The following is a 21,918-nucleotide window of genomic DNA, read 5'->3' as shown; positions in this document are numbered from 1 at the left end:
AAGCTGTCTGACAAAAGAGACCAGTTGCCTTAAAAAACAAAAACTTCTGAAGCTCCAAATGCTTTTAAAAGATGTCATGTTGCAGAGATGGAGAGTTAAATCATAATTTGTACTTAATTCTTCAAAAGAATTAGAGGTGGCAATAACTGATAATTTCAGCTAGGTTTCAGGCTATAGTATTAAATTCTAAGGTCATAAAAACATAAATGGAAATAGTGAATTGCAGTAGGAACTATGATAAGGCTCACTCACACTGGGACTGAATTTTTTTCATGTTTATTTATTTATTTTGAGAGACAGAGAGAGAGAGAGAGACAGGGAGGGAGCAAGCATGAGTGGGGGAGGGGCAGAGGGTGAGGGAGAGAGAGAGAATCCCAGGCAGGACCCTCACTGTTATCTCTCAAACTACGAGACCATGACCTGAGCTGAAATCAAGCGCCCGACGCTCAATCGACTGAACCACCCAGGTGTCCCTGGGATTGATTTTTTTAACTGAATGTGTGAGTTGCAATGATGAGAAATGACTGGGACAGCGCCATGTGCCTAACAAGGCATTATAGGCACACATAACAATAAATTATTACCTTGTTACATGGCAACACATTATTCACCTGATAAATCTTTACTTTTATTTACTTTATTTCTCTTACTATGAACTGGTTGACTGTCTCTTTATAACTGGTACCTTGGTACCTCTCTCTCGTTATCTTGAACTAATACATATATATTACTATATACATTATAATGTCTTTGTGTAGGCTGTAAACTCTCTGAGGACAGGGACCACAACCTATGTTTCTTGATTACTCTTGTAGTACTCAGCACAGTATATTCTTATTTAAAATAAGGAACTGACGGGGGAGGGTGGCTGGGTGGCTCAGTTGGTTAAGTGTCTGAGTCTTGATTTTGGCTCAGTTCATGATCTCATGGTTGTGAGATTGAGTCCCCCATCAGGCTCTGTGCTGAGTGTAGAGGCTGCTTGGGACTCTCTCTCTCCCTCGCCCTCTCCCCCTCCCCCACTCAGGCTTGCTCTCTCTCTCTCTCAAAAAAAAATAAGGAACTAGCATGAGGTAAGTTGTCACCAACTCTGCCACAAGTGAAGACTGAGAACCACCAACAAAGAATAAAAAGTTACTAATTACCATCATCTATTGAAAACTATGTGTCACGCACTTCATCATAGTATTTTTCATGCTTATAAGATTCCTAGTATAAGTATTATTACCCTTGCTTTGCTGGGGAAGACAGAACATTCAGGACCTCCCAAAGCATACAATTGGCATGTGGGGGCACTGGGATTGGTATCCAGGACAACTAAATTCTAAAGTCCATACTTTCCACCACATCACACGCCATTTTTATTTTCCTAATCCCGATTTCAACATTTTCCCAGAAGAATGTGATCCTATAGATGTTCTTCTTTGCTATGTACATGCTTATGGTGTTAGGTAAACTTTATCAATACGTTAAGAATTCCCATTCCTTATATTCCTTCCGTCATTATGGGATAGATGGATAAAGGTGGCAACATCGTGAATGGCACAGGGGTGTGGAAATGAAACTATAAAATTATAAAATTGGAACCATTTACAGATATTTTCCCTTTTATGATCTAGGACGCCAAAGGTCTCAGTGCTTGGCCACACATAGTCAGTGTTGGAGGCAGCACTAGAATGTGGCCTTTACACATAATTCCATGCACAAGTGTTATCCTGATTGTACAAATGTAACACCTGAGGCACAGAGGGATTCAATAATTTGTCTAAGGTCAGAGCTAGTAAGTCACAAACCCTGGCTCTGAAGCCAAGAAGACCTGGCTCCATGGTCTTCATCTCAACTGCTTACACTTTTACTAAGTGGTGACTCAATAAAAATATTTGTTGCATCTGTGTTTAATATTGAGAACATAGAAAACAAAACAAGTTAAGCGTAATATGTTTTAAATACTGAAAAACTCAGATGCTATTAAAGTACAAGACAGAATGGTGTTGTGGAAATAGCACTAGAGGCAAGTCAGAAGGAGGTGGGAAGTTGGCAGGAGTAGACAGTATTTGGGGTCAGACAGGCACACAATGGCATGTATCACTTTGGCAGGTGGCGTCAAAGTATGGTTGTTCTGAGTTAAAAATATTTTGTGCCTAATGTCCCTTGGAATTAACAATAAGATGATGCTCTGTCATGTACAAATATCTGAATAGCTTTAAGAACTCAGCCCTCCTTCTTTTCTAGTAAGACCTATCTCTGCCAAAATAAGGTGCCAAAGGGTTTTGTTTGTCCTTACTGTACATGATGGAAGCGTATTGTTGGTTTTTTATCTTAGTGAACAGATGGGGATGGATTCATGCATGCTTGGATACATGAAACAGTATTTCCTTGAGGGAGTTTTCTCTGATTCCACAGAGCTCTGATTCCACTGCTTGTCATTATACAGATCTCTCTCCTGACATCTACCCACTTAACTGCAATTATTGTTTGTGTGTCCCTCTTCATTTGACTACAATATTCTTATGGGAAGGACTTGTGCCATTCCTTGTATGGTGCTTAGAACAAGGTCTGGTAGGCTCAATTAATACTTGTTGAATAAACAAAAGATTGAATCTTTAGAGGACCTACTTCTAGGTAGAATCTGACCTTATAGACTCTGACCTCTGACCTTTATTTCTCTGAAGATGAACACTGCAGGAAATTGACAATATGGACCGGAAAACACACAATTCTTGGTATTTTGCTTAAGAATAAATGAAAACTGTGGACCAAGTAATACAAAGTGAATTATCTCTTCTAAACTAAATTCATCATATCCTCATTTTGCATTCAACAGTTTTGGAGAGGGAGAACCCACTCTGCCAGGAATTGTTTTAGCATTGGAGGCATAGCCGTGAACAGATGTCGTGTGTGTGTGTGTGTGTGTGTGTGTGTGTGTGTGTGTGTGTGTGTAGGGAGGGCAAAAAAACTGAATAAATACATCATGTAATGTCATTAAATGACATATGATTACAAAGTAAATGAGGGAAATGGGATGGGGGTGATAAACACATAAGGACAAATATGAAAAGAAATAAGCACTGCTTGCCTTAACCATTTCAGAAGCCCAAAGCATTCTTACTCTACAGGAAAGAGATGTGCACATTCTAGAAATTCTCCATTTAGTGAAACTTTCCACTACTCACACAAGAGGGAAAAGGAGGCAAAAAATGTGTGTAAACATCTACACACAACCTATTCTTGTTAAAAATACACACGTGCATACCCATATACCCACACAAAAATCTCAACAAAATCACTACAAGTCATGTCAGACCAAACAGAACTTGTCATGCAAAAGGGTATGGGGCCCAAATAAATCCACAAGTAAATCCTAAGACTCTCATATCAAAGGTAATAATTAGTACAAGGTTTGTTATTATTGGCTGGCAATATTCAAATTCCAGTTGAGGTATGAAGCATAAAAGAAAAAGAAGTCAGAGCAAGGATATCTACCAACCTATATACCCAGTTCAGACAATGCGTGGAATATATTAAGTGATGATAAATATTCACATAAGGAAGAGAGGAAGAAAGTGAGGGAGGAAGGGGGTCATTTTATAACTGAAATAGGAAGATATTTCTGGTTGTCAGTAAAGACTGTGATGGACATAAAGGTTGCTGAAGAAACAATCCAGTTCTCAGACTCCACTGAGTGGGCTGAAGGAAGTGCATTTTTCTGCATTTTACTGACCACACACAGGGTGCTATTTGTCCACTTATTGGGCCCCATAATCTCATATAGGGCCTGATTATGCTTGGAGAGAGGGGGGGGGGGAGAGAGAGAGAGAGAGAGAGAGAGAGAGAGAGAGAGAGAATTCTGCTTGATAAGGGAAGGGGTCTCTCTTCTTTCCTGCCAGGCCTCCAGCCCACATTGAGTGCCATTTTGTACATTGTGGCAGATTTAGGACTCTGGTTTTGGCAATGGCTGGGTTCCCCCATCTGTGTCTTTGCCACACACACTCTGCCTCTATCTACCCCTCTGTTCAGAGAGTAAATGGGACATGTGGGACTCACCATGTGCTTGTCCCTGGCTGCCCTATTACGGTCTTTCTGATTGTTGGCTAACAAACATCGTATCACTCACAGCAAATGAGAACACCCTCTGGTGAGAAATGACCAAGGCCAAACTCTAGATCTGGAAATGAATGAACTGCACGTGAATTCCATTGGTGCATTTCTTATCCCCTAGCTCTGCCAGCTACAACCCCACATGACATAAGACATTTAGATAATAGTAAGTATACTTTAAGTAATGAGGATAACTGTTCTAGCTTGATAAAGTTGGATTTCAGATATGAAAACCCAAATGGCAAAGAAACAAACAAATAATCCTGGAATATGGTGCATCAGTTGGGTGTGTTATCTCTTAGACCTCGTTTCTTCACAATGTTTCACAGAAGATCTGGTAAGTGATAAATAAAGGATATCAACACACAGTATTTAGGGGACAGTTTTCAGATTTCAAAATATAAACAGTTTGGGGGCGCCTGGGTGGCGCAGTCGGTTAAGCGTCCGACTTCAGCCAGGTCACGATCTCGCGGTCCGGGAGTTCGAGCCCCGCGTCGGGCTCTGGGCTGATGGCTCAGAGCCTGGAGCCTGTTTCCGATTCTGTGTCCCCCTCTCTCTCTGCCCCTCGCCCGTTCATGCTCTGTCTCTCTCTGTCCCAAAAATAAATAAACGTTGAAAAAAAAATATAAACAGTTTGCAGAAAAAAGTCACTGGAAGATGTATGACAATCTCATATTGTAAGGGGGTTTCACTGCATGTTATATGTGGTTGTCACTAAAAAGGGCATCTAGAACTCCTGCACTATATGTTTTGGGTGCACACATATGCTAGTTGTAGCTCTGATACTTGGCAAGATCAAAGCCATTGCTGTTTCTTGAATGTGGGCTGTAGAGCTGAAAACCCAGCTCTCTCCATTTTTGATGTGTAATTGGGGGGCAAGTAATAATTGAAACTTTCTGAGCCCCAGTTTTTCTTTCTTTTTTTTATGATTTTGAATATGAGGGTAATAGCTATATCAGCAAATAGTTGAGAGTATTAAAAAATGTATGTTAAAGCATCTATAGGTACTCAAGGAATGTTTGTTGTTTTTACTTCCTGGTCTATCTAAGGCCAGAATGTTGAGATTGATTTAAAAAGAATCATTGTCTCTGACTTCGGCTCAGATCATGATCTTGTGGTTCGTGAGTTCGAGCCCCGTGTCGGGCTCTGTGCTGGCAGCTCGGAGCCTGGAGCCTGCTGAGATTCTGTGTCTTCCTCTCTCTCTGGCTCATCCCGGCTTGCACTCTATCTCTCAAAAATAAATAAACATTAAAAAAATAAAAATAAATCATTGTCTCTAGTCCTGGAGTAAGCAAACATGGTATGATTCTATCTCTGCTCTGTCCCTGACCAGGTATTTGATCTTGAACCAGTCGCTTGACCTCTCTGGGCCTCAGTTTCTCATCTCTTGAACAAGAAGACCTCTAACGTGCTTTTCCAGCTCCAACATCTTTGCCTTTACGACAGGAACTAACAAGAGAGGGCTGATTAAGGGAAACTGAAATCACATAGTTGGGCTTCAATCTCAATTCATTTGGTTAAACTCTCCACTTTTAAAATCCTATGGGACTCTGCTCTCACCAAGTAATCTACCCTTAAGCAAAATGGATGCAACCTACTTCAGAGTCATCATGTTGCCTGATATCTCTGTCACTTGGGTTCCTGAAGAATAACAGAGACTGGTGGCCCTCTCTGGGATTTCTGTGTAGGACACTCTGAGGAAGAAGAGAGGGTTCTTTGCATACTTCCCAATATTAGGGTCTAAATAGCTTCAGGGCTTTCACTCCCAGGGATTTTTAAGATGCTCCCAACATTCTCCTGAGAGGCTTCCATAGTCATGAGCATTTCCAAGAAAGGGAGACATGCTTTTGCAGTAGATTTTGTTTAGTGACCCAGGAAATTTAAAATGCACAGATTGTGCTGCCAGCCCTGACTGCCAATGTCTTTACATTCTGCTCTAATCCTCCCCAACAAGGGCCATCTATTGACAACCCAGATCTGCGGAGGCATCCTGGTCCTTTCAAATGCGGAGCCCTGGTTGGTTCAAGAGCTCTAGCTTTCTGCTTTCTTACATCCAAGTGTAAGTTAAGAAATTCAGCCCTAGACATTTCCTATGCCTTTTAAAGATCAAAGCTTCAATAGAATTAAGGTCATTTGCATGATGGCATTTTGAAAATTGTTCAGCAACTGGGATAATAAGTGTTTATAGATTGGAGCCTCCCTACTGGTGTTAATCCAGGGGACGCAACTACCCAACTACCCATTTAGAAGGCAGGCTTCAGTTGACACTTGTTATAAAATACCATGTTATGTTATATGACACGTGTTATAGTATAACAAGGTGGTATGCTATATTTCTAAAGCATAGTAGTCTCTTATGCCTTTTTTCCTAGACAGTGGAAATAAGAGAAACTGGAATTTATAGTGGGTTAGGTAAAACACTGCTCTCAATAAAAAGTAAAATGCATTGTGATAACTAACTGAATTGACCAGCATATATTTTTAGGCAAACAGTCTTTTCAAGAAGCAAATTATCAAAGCTCCTTAATACAATCATCACCAATCATTGGAAGGGACATCTCAAAGAGAGTAAGCAAATCGCTCGCTGGGATGACGTCAGGAGAAGAAATAATCTGTTAAAGAATTGAGAGCACTCACATTCAGCATAGACAGAAGATGGGGAAATGAATTTTTTATTTAAAAAAAATCCACAACAATTAATGGGTATATCCATAAACCTTTCCCAGAAAAAAGTGTAATTGTAAAGACTAAGTACACTAGCTTCAGCAATAACAAAATGAAGGACTCATGGTAAAAAAACAAACAAAAAAGAAGTGACGTTATAATATACAAAGGGAAAAAGATGTGAATTATAAAGTGTTAAAAGGGGCTTCAACAGACGAGATTGTTCAGAGCCTGGAAGAGGCAGATTATGAGGCACTGCAAGGTCCCACAATGTCTCTTTTGCTTCAGCAGCTGCGTCCCACGCCAGTCAGCCAACAGACTTGCATTTAGTGAGAGCCCACTCTGTTCCACACTGTGCTTCGGGCTTTTATATTCACTCCAAGAGCTTAGGGTCCGGAAACCTCCCAAATGAAGATTCACAATTTCCTCCAAATTGTGCCCTTCTATCAAATTGTGTTTGTCTCTTCCTTTTCCTAGGAAATTCTAGACTAGTCTTATGTATGTGTGCATGCACACTTGTATGCAAACTGCGAGCTGTTTCCATTCTCTTGGGCTAGGCATCAAATGTTCTGCAGCTTCAATACTAAATACTCCCCTGTCACTTTGTTGTGAGGCCAAGGAAAGTGTTTAATAGCCATTTTCTCATGCCTTGTGGTACTGGGGCTGAGGTAAAATAAAAGTAAATCAGATTCTCCACTGAGTTAAATCCTCTTATCCAAACAGGCTCCCTGCCCTTAACTCTGAGCATACAAGTTTATTTAGGAGGCCAGAGGCAGTAGTCATCCAGGGTTTCCACACTGGTTAGAATGCACTCTGCAGATCTCTTGGAAGCGTGGGCTACCACTTTTGGCTAAACAGTTCTGGACATAATAAATTGCCCAAGCTCTAACCTTTCCTGAAGATCTGAGACAGCACTGGCCTGTCCCTGTACAGTTTATCCCATGTGGCCTCGCCTCAACATGATGCTGATCTCTTCTGACAGCAGAGCACAAAAGGAGAAATAGGAAATGACAGGTCAAACACTCGGCAGAGTCTTTTCCCTTGTGCATTTCTTGTGTGTCCCTGTAGTCGTGAGTGGGATTGTTAATGTCCAGACACACAGAAGTGTAAGGTGCTAGGTTTTTCTAAGGCTAATGTGCTTCAGAAGGCACAGAAAACCAAGGACAAGTCCAGGTTGAGCTACTTTTTTGAAAATTGCCATTAGTTAATGTCACACAAGTCACCCCAGCGGGATCTTGCCTTTTTTCTACTCCAGTGAAAACAGGAAATGGATTTAAGGAGGAATAAACAACAGAAACTCTATGCAGTTCTGTGAAACACCTGACCAGGCACAGAGTATAAAACCAAACTCCAGAAAGAAAGGTGAGATTTGGGGATTGGGAATCTGACTTGTGGAGCTTTCCAATCAGAATGCTTTTTTTTTTTTTTTTTTTTTTTAAAGCTTTCATGGAATATTAGATCTAGAAAGATCTTGGAGATCACTAGCCTAACCCCTCCTTTTATTTACAGATGAGAAATCCAACCCATAGAGGGAACATGATGTACCAGAGGCCACACAATTATTGGAGGCAAAGCCATGACTGGGATTCTTGCCTCTCCTGACATATGAAACCTGAGATAGGAGGACTCTGCAGTGTGAAGGGAATGAAGGATGTGCACTCAGAAGCAGGGGCTGTGCTGAGTTTGACACTTGGGATCTTGATCCCAGTGGCCCAACAAAGGCTGCTCTCGGACAAGCCATACCTCCCTAGAATGGGACAGAAGAAATTGAACACAGTTCCTTCCTCCCAGAAAAATTTCCTGAACGTCAGAAGAGCTCTGTTTCCTAAGGATAGAAACCTTAGAGGACCTTTTTTTCAGGTCTTAGGGGAACACCCAGCACTGTCAGCAGGGTTCTGAGGCCACAGGGCTCTCTGCCATTAACCTGTCAACTGTAATCAGTTTTGGCTCCTAGCAGTGACCCTCATTTGGGAGGAAAATAAAAGTGGAACCAAATGGGTGGCTACCTGTCCAGTAACATACAGAACTAGCTGGAACTTCAGCAAATTAATTTGGCTAAGTCTCAAGGTTCTCAACTCAAAAATGAAGGGAATTTGAACCACACCCTTTCTCTATGTTCTTTGGGATGTCTCTTTTCTATTTCACTGGGATGCTGGGAGGATAATTAGGCAAGGACTACAGAATATAATAAATTAAAAGATGTCATTCTTATAATCATCATTTATGGAATATTCCTCAGCTTGTATCTTAGGGACCTGCTAGCATTACTGGTCACATTTTTCACCCAGAGAAGCAAAGAAATGGAAAGTGTTCCATACTTGAGAGCTAGAATAGAGCTGTAGGTTAGGTTCTTAGTCCTTAGCTCACTGTTTGTTTACCATACCCCTTGACTTTGTCATTTGGGGAAAAGGAACAGTTTCTGCTAAAAACCTTAAAAGCAAAGAGGTATCATTTTTGCCCAGAGAGAGGAGAAAGTTCTCCACAAAGTTCTGTTTTCCTATTTTTGTTTTTTGTTTTTCGTTTTTGTTTTTGGCCATGTGTGTTTTTGTTCATTAGAGTTGCCATTTTTAAGTCTTATTAAAAATTGGCCTTTTCATAATTTTTGCCAGAAGAACGGGAGTATATAATGTTTTAAAAAATGTATCTTTTGATTTGAAAATACTATACATTCATGTAGAATTTGGAAAGCAACATATAAAAGTATAAAAGAGAAGAAAAAAATTAACTGTACCATTAGTACTCATAGATAATAACTGTACATTTTTAGTTTAGTTTATTTAGTAGTTTAGTTTATTTCTTACTAGTCTTTTTGTATATAACTTTGGGATTATACTTGCAACATACACACAAGGTATCTTCTTGGAGTCATTAAATGTTCAGACCCACAGACAACCACATGCTACATTTGGCATTGGTCTACTTGGAAGGAACCACAGCTTGCCAGCAGGGAAACATCACGTGCTCCTTTCCAGCACGTGTCCTCACAGTGGTCCAGCAGAGCAGTATAGCTCAGGTGCAAGAGATCATAGACATATCAGAGGATGAAGGAGCCACTGTGGCTTAAAAGCCTCATGCCCTGTAGGAGTCAGCATATGGTGTAGCAACTCCACAGACATAGCTTCCAAGGTCCCAGAGTCATTGCACTTAGAAGTCATAGCATGGCACCTCCTCGGGTAATTATAGTTCTCTGAGTCCAGATGCAATTCACCAATCAGGGGTTAATTTGGCCTAGCAACACAGTTGATACATACCACCTTTCTCCTTTTTCTAGGGAAATAGACCCAGAAAATTAAGATATGGTCAGATTCTCTTGTGAAAGGGAGAAAGATTTTATACGCAATAGTATATACAATTTTTTTAGCCCTTAAAAAATATCTTAACATTAAATCAAAAACATGTTTCATTGCTACTAAAGGTGTTTCAAAAACACGACTGCCTCACAATGTATTTATACAAGCCCCTAGTACTGTGTATTTAGCTAGTTCCAAGTTTTTCACGGAAACTATTGCCTAAATGAACATCCCCCAAACACAAATCCTTGTATTTATATAAAACTGATCATTTCCTTAACATAAATTCAGGGAATGGAATTACTGGCTGAGTCTGAAGTTTATCAACTCTTAATACATCTTTGACAAGCTACTCTTTAAAAAGAAAATAGCAGTCTACACTTCAACTAGAACTGTATGAAAGTATCTACACCTTCAGCAACATGGCTCTCTGTCTTTAAAACATTTGGAAAATTTATAGGGGAAAATGCTGTACTTGTAAAAACTACTTTTCTTTGGATAACTGATGAGTTTAGAAATGTTTACATGCACAGTCATTGTTTTGTTAATTGTCTATTCTTGCCCTTTCCTGTTTTTATTTTGGGAAGCTCATTTTCTTAAGTATTAAGGATATTTACATTTGAGTCCTATAGGCTGTAAACTTTTTGCAGTCTTTACTTTTTCTTTTGTTAGAAATGCTCATTTCTAGGTAGACAAATCTATCAATCTTTTTCTATATGCTTGCATCAATATTTGAAAGTGAGATTGTTTTTGCTATTGGGGGTGCTTTTGTGGGTGTGCATGCACACTTTCTAAGTGTTTAAAATCCATATTTTCTTGCTTTGTAATGTGCACTAAAAAGCTTTTTGTTTATTTTTAGGGCCTGGAACATTTAAAATTTTTTTTTTTCAACGTTTATTTATTTTTGGGACAGAGAGAGACAGAGCATGAACGGGGGAGGGGCAGAGAGAGAGGGAGACACAGAATCGGAAACAGGCTCCAGGCTCCGAGCCATCAGCCCAGAGCCCGACGCGGGGCTCGAACTCACGGACCGCGAGATCGTGACCTGGCTGAAGTCGGACGCTTAACCGACTGCGCCACCCAGGCGCCCCGTGGAACATTTTATAGAATTATGACTTTTCCATTCCTTCAAAGTTTGAAGGAATTTATACTACAGCTATGTGTCCTCAGTATATTTTGTGAGATAAATTTTAGACATGTTTACAAAGTTTATTCTATCTTTATTCACTATTCAGATTTTCTATATCTTTTTAGGGCATTGTTAGTAAATTACCTTTTCATAAAATATTACCAATTTTATTGAGGTGCAAGCACTTACTGGCACAGAATTGTAAATACAATTCAAATAAAAATACCATATACACTTCTATAGGTTTATGTATTTTTCCTTATATGTATGTGTTTTAACTTTTTTTTTCTTTTTACTCCTGCCTTTCTTATATTAGACTATCTAGGGGGTTGCACATTCTACTTTTCTAAGAATTAGCTCCTGATCTTATTTATTATTCTATTGTTTTCTGATTCACTAATTTTTTTGACCATAATTTTTAATAATAATCTGTCTCCCTTGCTTTACTTAGTTGTTTTTTTTTTTTATGACAAAAACTGTAATTCCAAGAAGTCATTACAGGAGATTCTAGGCAATGGTATATCTTGGGACTAGGGAGAAGAGAGGAAAATAAGTTAAGTCAACGGATCACTTAGCATCATGTCTGAATACACAAGAACATGACATGCTTCTGAGACAGAAAGAAACCAGGATGTGATTCTAGATGAAGCTGCAGTTCCAGGGTTTCCAAGTGGAATCTCATTCCCTTTATGTAGAGGAAGTTGCTCTGTGATTCTGAAGACGATGAAGAACAGTTTCCAGCCAGGCTCTTTGCTCCCCTACGTCTAAACACTTAGTACGTGCCAGGCACTGTGCCGAGTCATTCGTACGAACCATCTCATTCAAGTCTCATGACAACTCTATGAAATAGGGAGTCATATTCTCCCTATGTTTCACGGTGGGGGGTGGGGTGGGGTGGCCAATAGAGTGACTCGCCCAAAGTCACATAGACAGGATGTGAATCCAGCTGTGTCAGACTGCAGAGCTTGCGTTTTTAACCACTCTGATACACCACAGTTTTATTACCCCTGACCTTAATTGCAACAGCATGGTCTTATCATTTAAGGGAGGGTTTGCTGAGCCTAGGATCAATGATCAAAACGAACTTAAAGTCTATGACTCATTATACCCATATTATTTCTTCTCAAAATCCCATCCATTTCTCACCTTAAAGCAAGCAGATCACTTGCATAGAAAACCATACTTGAACTGAACGTCTGAGCGGTCAGTAGATTTCTCAGCATGCCAGTCAATATTACCAAAAGAAAGGGGAAGGGAGAGAGTTGGGGGAGGCAGCTATTAAAAGAGAAAGGGGGGGGAATGATAACCGAGATTACATCCCAAAGAATCTGACCGTGTAGCATGTTCAGACATGCTACACAAAGTCATTTAAAACACAAAGTCATTTTAAAAATTGAAATTAAAATGTCTAAGGATTCAATCAATTTACCAGATGATACAGGTCTGTGAATTTTATACTTTTGAAATGGTTTCCCTTGAGCATAGTCCGGCCATTTTTTTTTTTTTTTTTTTTTTGCCCCCTCATGCAAGAGAAGAATGAAATAGAAGGAGGGTAAAGTTGCAACTGAATTGAATGTGATATAATGTGAACGTGGCCAGAGCCACCAAGAGTGAATGACAGCAAACTTCAGGTCAGGTGATTTCTCTCTGGAAGTTCAGTCAGAACAGCAGGAGACACAAGCCCAGGGGATTCCATTCCACTCTGGTCCGATTCTTTCCATCAGTGCCGGCATCTACATTCAAGACCTCTCCTGAATAGACCCAATTCGCCGCATATTTTTTCAAGAGCACAGTAGCTGTTCTTAACATGTTAGCCAATCATGCCTGTCAATTTATGCCATTCACACATACTTTAAAAATGTGTGTGTGTGTGTATATATATATGTATATATACATACATATACGTATATATATGTATAATTCAGATACCAAAAAGCAAAAGCCACCTATAAAAGACGAGACCCATGTTCATGAGATTTTTATGCAGAACTCCATTCACTGTTTTGGCTGAAACAGGACACCCCCGTTCCCCGCACCCCCCTCCTCCCCCGTTAGACTGCTGGTGAATGCCCAGGAAGGGAGGAAAGAGTAGAAAAGGCAGACAGGAAATGTTATTTAGTATCTGACAGTAAAAAAGGAAGTCGATTCTGTACTTACAATAGCAGTCGGAGTGGCAGCCAGCACACAATAGAGCACCAGAGGGGTGATGAAGCTTTCTTCCTCTGTCCCCGGGTAAGGCTTCATTAAGTCTCCGTCCTGACAGAAGAATCCTTGGATATGCACCTGAAAAGTGTCAGTGCATTCGAAGTAGTAGGCAAGCAGCACTGTCCCAGCCATGATGACAAGCTGAAAATACAGCATGGCCACACAGAGACATTAGCAGGTCTTCGGAGCCGCGTTTGCCCCTCAGAGCACACTCCCTCCATCACCCCAGCAGCTTTCCTCTGTTGGTATTGGCGAGTGTGTGCGTGCCTGGCTCAGCGTGCTCTGGGCTCAGGGAGGGTGTGCTTGCTTGTCTGCCTTGTAACATCTGTTCTAGAAACCTCGCAGAAAATAATTAACGGCTCCCATCTGAAAGGCAGACCACAGCAAGGCTTATAGAGAGACCCAGCTTCTGCTGCCACCCTCTCAGAGGAAGCACGGGAGCCAAGGTAATATTTCCATTCAGGACAGAGGTGAAAAGTCAAAGGGCAGCAGCATAAGAATTGGCAAGATGTAGATGTGAGAGCTGTTCGTGAGAAAGCTCATGAAATAGTAGAGATAAACTTGCCTTATTATAAAATGTTAGAGGCAGGTAAATCATGAATGAATAAACCAATGCACAGGAAAGCTAAAACCTGGAAAGGCTGAGGCAGGTTTTCAGAACCACACCCTTCATTATTGGCAGGGAGGAACACAGTACAGGCGGCCTGTATTGGTCACGGCTGTTACCTTTTCCAAAAAGGTTTTACGTTTATTCCAAAATGCTTTCCCCCAGTAAATTCAGGACTTTCCTGATAACATCTTATTATAGACACAGATCGTTCCTAAGGTTTAGACATAAAAAGGGACATAATTATCCTTTAATTCTGACTCACGAATGTCCCAGACACTCACTGAGGTTTAGATGTAGCCTTTCGTAGGTATGAGAGGTTGAGCGAACATAGAAATGTCGACATTCATGGTCTCATTCATATTTGGAAACACCAAAGTACCAGGATAAGATGGTTATAAAGGTAGATAGAAAACAGATTTTTGAGGTTATGAGACTACAGAAAATTAAGCTGAAAGGGTTCTTGGAGATATTCCCGTCTCAAACCTTTATATTTCATAGATGAGAAGGCTGAATGGGGAACTGACCACTGCTGAATTATCCAACAAGTAAGCTAAACATGTACTTAGGTTGAGAATCAGCAAAGTAGGGAAACTAAAATGGAGAAAAAATATCTTAAAGTGTTGTTTTTTTAAAAAAGTATCAAAACAATCATTATGGAATAAAATCAGAACTTGGGAGGACATGTTTGTACATCGTTTATGGCTTAAAATTGTTTTTACTTGGAAGTACCTATGGGTCAATGAGGGAGAAGGAAAGGTTTAGGAAATCTAAAGGTCTGAATCTAAAGCTGGAATCTTAAAATCTAAAGCTGGAATAGCCCTGGAATGACTAACCTAAGGTCATGATAGCTAGTTTGTGTAAGTCTGGGACTAGAAACCCACATTTTCTGATCCTCAGAGGAAAAAAAAAATACCTGTATTATGGCATCAAAATTTCGTTCTACACAAAAACCTGGAGAGTTACGGGGCGGAGGACAGGCTCGACTCTAACGGCAGTCTTACCTATTTCATATCCATTTCTTTAGCTACAACATAGCAGAGAAGCCTTACACTCTGCCCACTCTCTGAAACCAGGCACAGCCTCTACTTCCGGGAAATTATTTCTGCAGTTTCTCCTTCTTGTAGCTGAAAGCATTCAGAAACTCCTATCCATTCTGCTATAAAGGTCTTTTACCTTTTGGCCTCATCCATTGCCACCTTCCTTTACCTTCAGGTAGGTCGTAGATCATACTTTCCGTTTGTTGTCCTTCATACACGACTTCTCTCTGGTTGTATATGAATGATATTTTACCATCTGGCATTTTCTGTCCCTCTTCCCCAGAGGACCTGCTGTCACAACTTCTGACCATCTAGTAATCTCTGGACACTCCTGTGTGTTTCTCTGCACCTGAAGTTATTTCTTGGCACCACATGTAAATCACCAGTGCTCAGGCCAGCCATCTCTGCTGTTTCAGCACTTTGTTTCTTTTCTCTTTAGCCACAGAGAGATTTGGATTAGTATGTTTCCCGTAAGAGTGAGAGAGAGGTACTCCAAAGCTGCCCTTGCTAACAGGTGTTCCTATTGGCTGCTAGTGTATGAAGTCAAGGCCATGAAGTTTCTCTTTTGTGCTTCACTGGTCAACTGAGATGACCTGATGGGAAGGAACCTAGCCAGCTGACCTGAATGTTCTGGAGCTGAGAACACACTATGATTGCAACAGTGTTGGGACTTTACCTCCAGGGCTACCTGTGCCTCCTGCACAGGCCTGATCTGGGATTTCTTTGTATATCCTCCATGTGGCTGGAAACATATTTCTGTCTCTTGGCTTCATCAGCCCTTGGGGAATAACTGCTTGGAGAACAGGCAGGATCTATGGGAGCTTTTGGATAAAACAAAACCCAAAAATGGCAGCTAGCCCCCTCTCTTGAGGACAAGTGTCCTATTTTACTGGGTGCCTCTGTGCTACCACCTCCATTTGAAAAAGGTCAAGATGAAAGTGAAGTAAACAAAAGCAAAAACATACGTAGGTAAAATGACTCATTAGAAAAACGTAGAATAGAAACTTTTAGAACATAGACTGTCCTAACTTCAAATACATCAAAATCAACAATAATGACAACAATAAAAAAGCTAAGGTCAATATGCCCAAATTTGAAATCTATAGAACAAACCTTGAATAACTGCCTGGCCAATTGAATCCTGGAAGCAACATTCAGAGAGAACTGAATTAATGCACAAATCAGTTAATTGCAGGGCATAAAGTAAAGAACAGAGAACCTGGGAGGCTCAGGAGAGTAGAGGTAAGTGGGAACTTTGGAGCCTCCTGGACAGAACGGACCTATCAGCATAAGTCTGTTTACTCTGCTCCGACTCCCTGACCAGCCAGAAACCCCTGCCTGTCATTTTCAAGTAATCCCCAGACTCCCTGGAGAGTCCCCAGTTATGCCAGTTAGAGATGCACAGAAGCAAAAACAGAACAATTCAGATCTTGATTTCTAGGTTTCCTTTCTATTGAACATTCTCTCATGACCACATATCAAAAAGAAGCTTTGCATTTACTGCAGGAACAGAAATGCTGTGCTGGTTCTGCTTCCCTGAACAGAGAGATCCGCCTTGCAGCTCTGATGACGGTGCACAATTAGCCATCAGCATCCTCCCTTCTTCCTCTCTGTCCTGGGCCGTGATTCATCGCTATCTAGGTTTGTGTCACCGGTGCCAGCTGGCACGCTCACCATCTCTGTTGCTTTCTCCAGCCCCATTTAGGGATGCATGGAGGGAGGCCATAATGTTGGTGTCACATGAGCAGATGGCGAGGCTGTGCTGGACCCAAGTGCTGGTGGAGGGCTGATGATATCGGTGTGAAAGGCGCAATTATGGCTGTGGGGGGAAGGAGTTCATGTACCAGGGGTTTTCCTCAGCTTCAGTTCCCAAGAATGACAATCCGATATTCGAAAACGCATCAAATCCTGACCCATCCGCAAGGATACAGAAGGCAGAAGACAGCAATATCTGAAATTCTGCCTCTCAGGGTTGAGAGACCTGTGTTTCTATCCTCTGCTGATTAGAGAAAAGTGATTATCGGAAAGAATGGTAATGGGGAAGGTCACAAAGCTGGGGGCAAAGGCTGAGATGACAGTACATTTTCCTTTGGTCTGTCAAGTCTGGGGTAATTGTGGACCACTAGTTTACATGACCTGATACAGGCCGCAAGAGTGGGGGAACATGGGGTGCCTGGGTGGCTCAGTCAGTGTCTGACTTCGGCTCAGGTCATGATCTCGCGGTTCACGGGTTTAAGCCTTGCACTGGGCTCTGTGCTGACAGTGTGGAGCCTGCCTGGCATTGTCTCTCTTTGCTTTTCTCTCTGCCCCACCTCAAAATAAATAAATAAACTTAAAAAAAAAGCAGTGGGGGATCAGGTAATGATGGTATGACTCATGAGAGTGAGTGAATGTGAGTGTGTCTGTTGTGCAGGAGCATGTAGGCAGACATGTGAGGTTGGACAATGAGAGGGCTGGTATCTGGTCTAGAGTGTTTGGGCATATCTGAAACTGGGGAAGCCTAGTCTAGGTGACCAACCATCTCAGTTTGCCCAGGATTGAGGGGTCTCAGGGTGCATGGGACCTTTCAGTGCTAAAACCAAGATACTCCTAAACTAACTGAGGTGCTAGGTCACTCCACCAGAGGCAACAAATGTTTCCCTCTCCAAACAGGTTTCTCATTCTGGTTTTGCCAGGACCTATCAAGACTACTGCAAATTAATCAGTCAACCCACAACTGTTTGTGGGAGCCGCCCCTATGTTCAGTCCCGAACTAAGTGCTGCGAAGGTGCAGAATTCTCAGACATGCTCTCTAACGTCAAGGAGTTTGTGATCCAGCTGGGGAGCGCTCACCAACACAGGAAACAGACAATGGTCTATAGATCTGTAGGAGGGGGTCAGCTAATCCCGAGGTGGGGTTTGCACATGGCTGCCTGTGCCTGGTGAGCTGGTAGGGAGGGAGTCGGCAGAGGAGTAGGTAAAGGGCTGAGGCCTGGAGAAAAGAGCACAAGGGGATGGACAGGGCAGCATGGTGTCTGTTTAGGGGAATGGTTTTGACTTAGCCCCATGGACATATGTGCAATTCCAAAGAGAGAGGGGATAAAGGAAACTCAGCAGAAGGAACACTGCATCAGAGCTTAGATGATAAGATTCGGCAGGGTTGCAATGCAGAAGCAATGTCTTAGGACCCCAGGAAAGAGTACACTTTAAGGACTCACATGTTTTTCATATTAAGAGAGAGCAAGCCAGGCACAGGTGTCACTAGCGGCACACAAGGGCTGGGGTGGGAAACCCGCAGGTGGCGTGAATGGAAGTGGGAACTGAGGTAGTACGCTGGAGGGGAAACGTGACAAAACCGGTCTTGAGCCCTTGTGAGACCTCCTGGGCACCTCTACACGTAGGTGTGATCCTTTGAGAGGGGATGGAAGTTCCCCACAAATAACAGAGGCAAGAGCCAAGAAGGAAGGGGAGGAGATGGTGATGGGAAGGGTGATGATATATATGATGCATATGTCCCAGGAACGGCTCTAAGAACGTCACATAAATTAACTCTTCTTCTGCCCAGACACCCTGTGTGGTAGGCATGTTATTATTTCCATCTTGCAGGTGAGGAAACAGTGGCACAGAGAGATAGCGTGAATTCTATAAGGTCACACAACTCACAGGGGCGAACCCAGGATGATGACTGTAAATATGATGCATCTTTCCACACAACCTTAAGCGGCCAGGGGAAAATGAGGTCACGAGTTTAAGGTGGCATGACATCAAGGGGTAAACTATGTGCTGCACACTTGAGTCCTTTCTTCAAAGGCTTCCTAGTGTCAGTTTCCTCATCTGCAGGAAAGTAAATAACTAACTCATAAATATGCAATGGGACACGTTTACGTATTCTCAGTTTGTTCCAAAAAGGAGTTTCATCAACATCCATCAAATGAAGTGTGCAAGCATCAGTGAGAAGGTGGAACAGAAGAAAGGAAGTAGACAGGAATTTCAGAGACAGGAATTTCATCCTTGAGTATAAGTTGCCTAACAGCACAATAAGGAAATGCTGGTCTGTTACACATTTCACAGTATCTGTAAGATAAAAGCCAACCAATGTTTAAAGGAAATAGAATCTTTCTGATGTAGTAACTGGGCTGGAATTCGTCCTGGGTTCTCATAAAGGGTGTGTTGTGATAAACAGTGATTCAAAGCTGAGGATGATGGCGCTATTTTTTTTTTTTAACGTTTATCTATTTTTGAGAAAGAGAGAGAGAGGGAGGGAGAGGAGCAGGGGAGGGGCAGAGAGAGAGAGGCTGACACAGACACCAAAGCAGGATCCAGTCTCTGAGCGGTCAGCACAGAGCCCAACGTGGGGCTCAAACCCACGAACTGTGAGATCCTGACCTGAGCTGAAGTCCAACGCTTAATTGACTGAGCCACCCAGGCGCCCCAGTGCTGTTTGTTTTTAATATGGGACCCTACATCAAGTCTTAGCATAGGCTGATGACATAGCATCAAAGCAAAATGCACAAAAACAATATTGTGGGGTAGAATGGAGGTGGTGGGTATTATGACCCAGTCTAGGTAGAACTTGAGAGACACAGCACAATGAAAGGCTAAGAGTGTGGGCCAGGTTTCCTGGGTTGGAAACTCACTCTGCTGCTTACTAGGCATGGGACTTAAATTCTTGTGCTTCAGTTTCTCCATTTGTAAAATGGGGCTAATAATACTTTAGCATGAGAACTATACAGTAAGTATTCAGGGAAGTGTCTGACTTGGCAGAAGGCACAGACTATATTCTTCAAGCACTCCTTCCTAGGTATTGTTTCTCTCAGGTTTAAATTTTTTTTTCTAGTTTATTTTTTGAGAGAGAGAGAAAGAGATGGGGTGAGCAAGGGAGGGGCAGAGAAAGAGGGAGAGAGAGAGAATCCCAAGCAGGCTCCACAGTGTCAATGCAGAGCCTGATGCAGGGCTCAAACTCATGAACCAAAGATCATGACTTGAGCCCAAATCAAGAGTTGGAGGCTTCACCAACTGAGCCACCCAGGTGCCCCTCTCTTAGGTTTTGAAAAACTATTGGGTAGCAGTGAATTGGATACTATTTTCTAGTAAGTAACCTCCTAGTGAAGTACAGAGCTGTGTCTTTTTGTTTTTTGGTTTTTTTTTTTTTTTTACTGATTTAATTGTTTAAATTGTTTACTAATTTAATTTAGTTGTTAAGTAATATTTAAATGTCATTATTAGATTAGCAGAAGAAGCCTTTAATCAGGCTCATCTCTGTAGGACAAATCTCTTAACTTCTCCACGTCCCAGTTTTTGTCGGAAAAAATATTGAGTTACTTTTCAAGGCTATAATGAGAACTGAGGATATTATACATAAATATCAACAACAGTACTTTGGCACATAGTAGATGCTTAATAAGTGGTATTCCTAGTTGTTATCTTCATTTAGTATTATTGAATCTTAATATGTCCCCTTATTATGGTGGTTTTCCAGACTACAGGTCTCAAACCATTAATGGACTATGAAATAAATTGTACACAGTTTTGGAGTTCAATTAGAATTCTTTTAGTGAAAAAGAACAGAATTGAATATATCAGAGTTTCACACACAGTAAGAGCAAATGTTTTTATGTGAAACTAGTGTATAACATATAGGCAGAGGAAGTATGTATAATACAGTGTGAAATGTGTTTCTTACTATGGATTGTAGTAAAAAAAATCCTTCAATAAAACATGATTTTATTAGATACTTGTCTGATAGTGTACAAGTTCCTTACATTATAGTGATTAAGACACATAGGTTCAAACCCCAAATCCACTAATTACTACTGTAGGACTTTGAACCAATTACATAACCCGTCTATGCCTTAGTTTCCTCACATGAGAAATGAGTTCTCATTGGAATGGTATAAGAACTATATGATTTAGTATAGCAAAACCACTTAGCAGGTACTCAATAACTATTAGCTGCTATTTTATTAAGACATCAGTAGAATACAATTTTTTTTTCTGTGTGAGCAAATAATACCACATGCACTGAAGTATGTAAGAGAATATAGTCATTCCATTAGCCAGGACTGAATAGCCAGCTAGTTTTTCCATCTATAAAATGATGCTTCTTGATGAGCATCATAGTTCCACAATAATGAATTTTCAAGAATCATGTAACTGTTCTTAGTTTTACTATTTACAATCTTATCTCTCAAGATATGAAGACATAAAAATAAAATATTAAACTGTCAATTAATTCTCCTTTGTCAGTATATCTGATCCTTATTTGCCCTTTATAGTTTTATATTTTCTGAAAGAATTTTTTAAAAATTTATTTTATTGTGGTAAGAATAAAAGATGAGATTTACACCCCCCCAACAAATATTTAAGTGTGCTCTGTGGTGTTAGTGACCATAGGTGCAAGGTGCAGCAGACATCTCGAGCTTACTCATCTTACTTAACTGAAACTTTATTCCTTTTGATTACAAATTCTCTATTCCCCCTCACATCTGTGTCTTTTAATTAACAGGCAATTAAGCTGTGCTTAAGAATGACATCCTCTTGTGAAACCTGGACAGTCACAATGGACCAGTGTGTGTCTGAGAATCCATGACCTTCATTTAAAAAAAAATTTTTTTAACATTTATTTATTTCTGAGACAGAGAGAGAGACAGAGCATGAGCAGGGGAGGGGCAGAGAGAGAGGGAGACACAGAATCTGAAGTAGGCTCTAGGCTCTGAGCTGTCTGCACAGAACCCGACGTGGGGCTCGAACTCATGGACCACAAGATCATGACCTGAGCTGAAGTCAGACGCTTAACCAACTGGGCCACCCAGGTGCCCCAGATCCCTTCTTTAAAGAGAACAGGTACATCCACAGGCGAGGACATGTGGATGAAATGGGACTGTTTAGTCAATCAACTAATATTTATCA

General features: G+C 41.2%; 1 protein-coding gene across 1 annotated transcript in view; it reads right to left on the bottom strand.

Moving 5' to 3' along the window:
- Window positions 1–21,918, bottom strand: part of PLPPR1 (phospholipid phosphatase related 1) — a 128,242-nt gene that overhangs the window by 32,629 nt on the left and 73,695 nt on the right. Inside the window, exon 2 of the mRNA XM_032595661.1 lies at window positions 13,336–13,524. Within this exon, the coding sequence (XP_032451552.1) occupies window positions 13,336–13,524 (189 nt within the window). The remainder of the gene's footprint in view (window positions 1–13,335; window positions 13,525–21,918) is intronic.

This window comes from Lynx canadensis, chromosome D4 (assembly GCF_007474595.2).
Source record: "Lynx canadensis isolate LIC74 chromosome D4, mLynCan4.pri.v2, whole genome shotgun sequence".
NCBI lineage: Eukaryota > Metazoa > Chordata > Mammalia > Carnivora > Felidae > Lynx > Lynx canadensis.
Note: the sequence above shows the minus strand (reverse complement) of the source record. Positions and strands in the feature narration are given on the sequence as shown.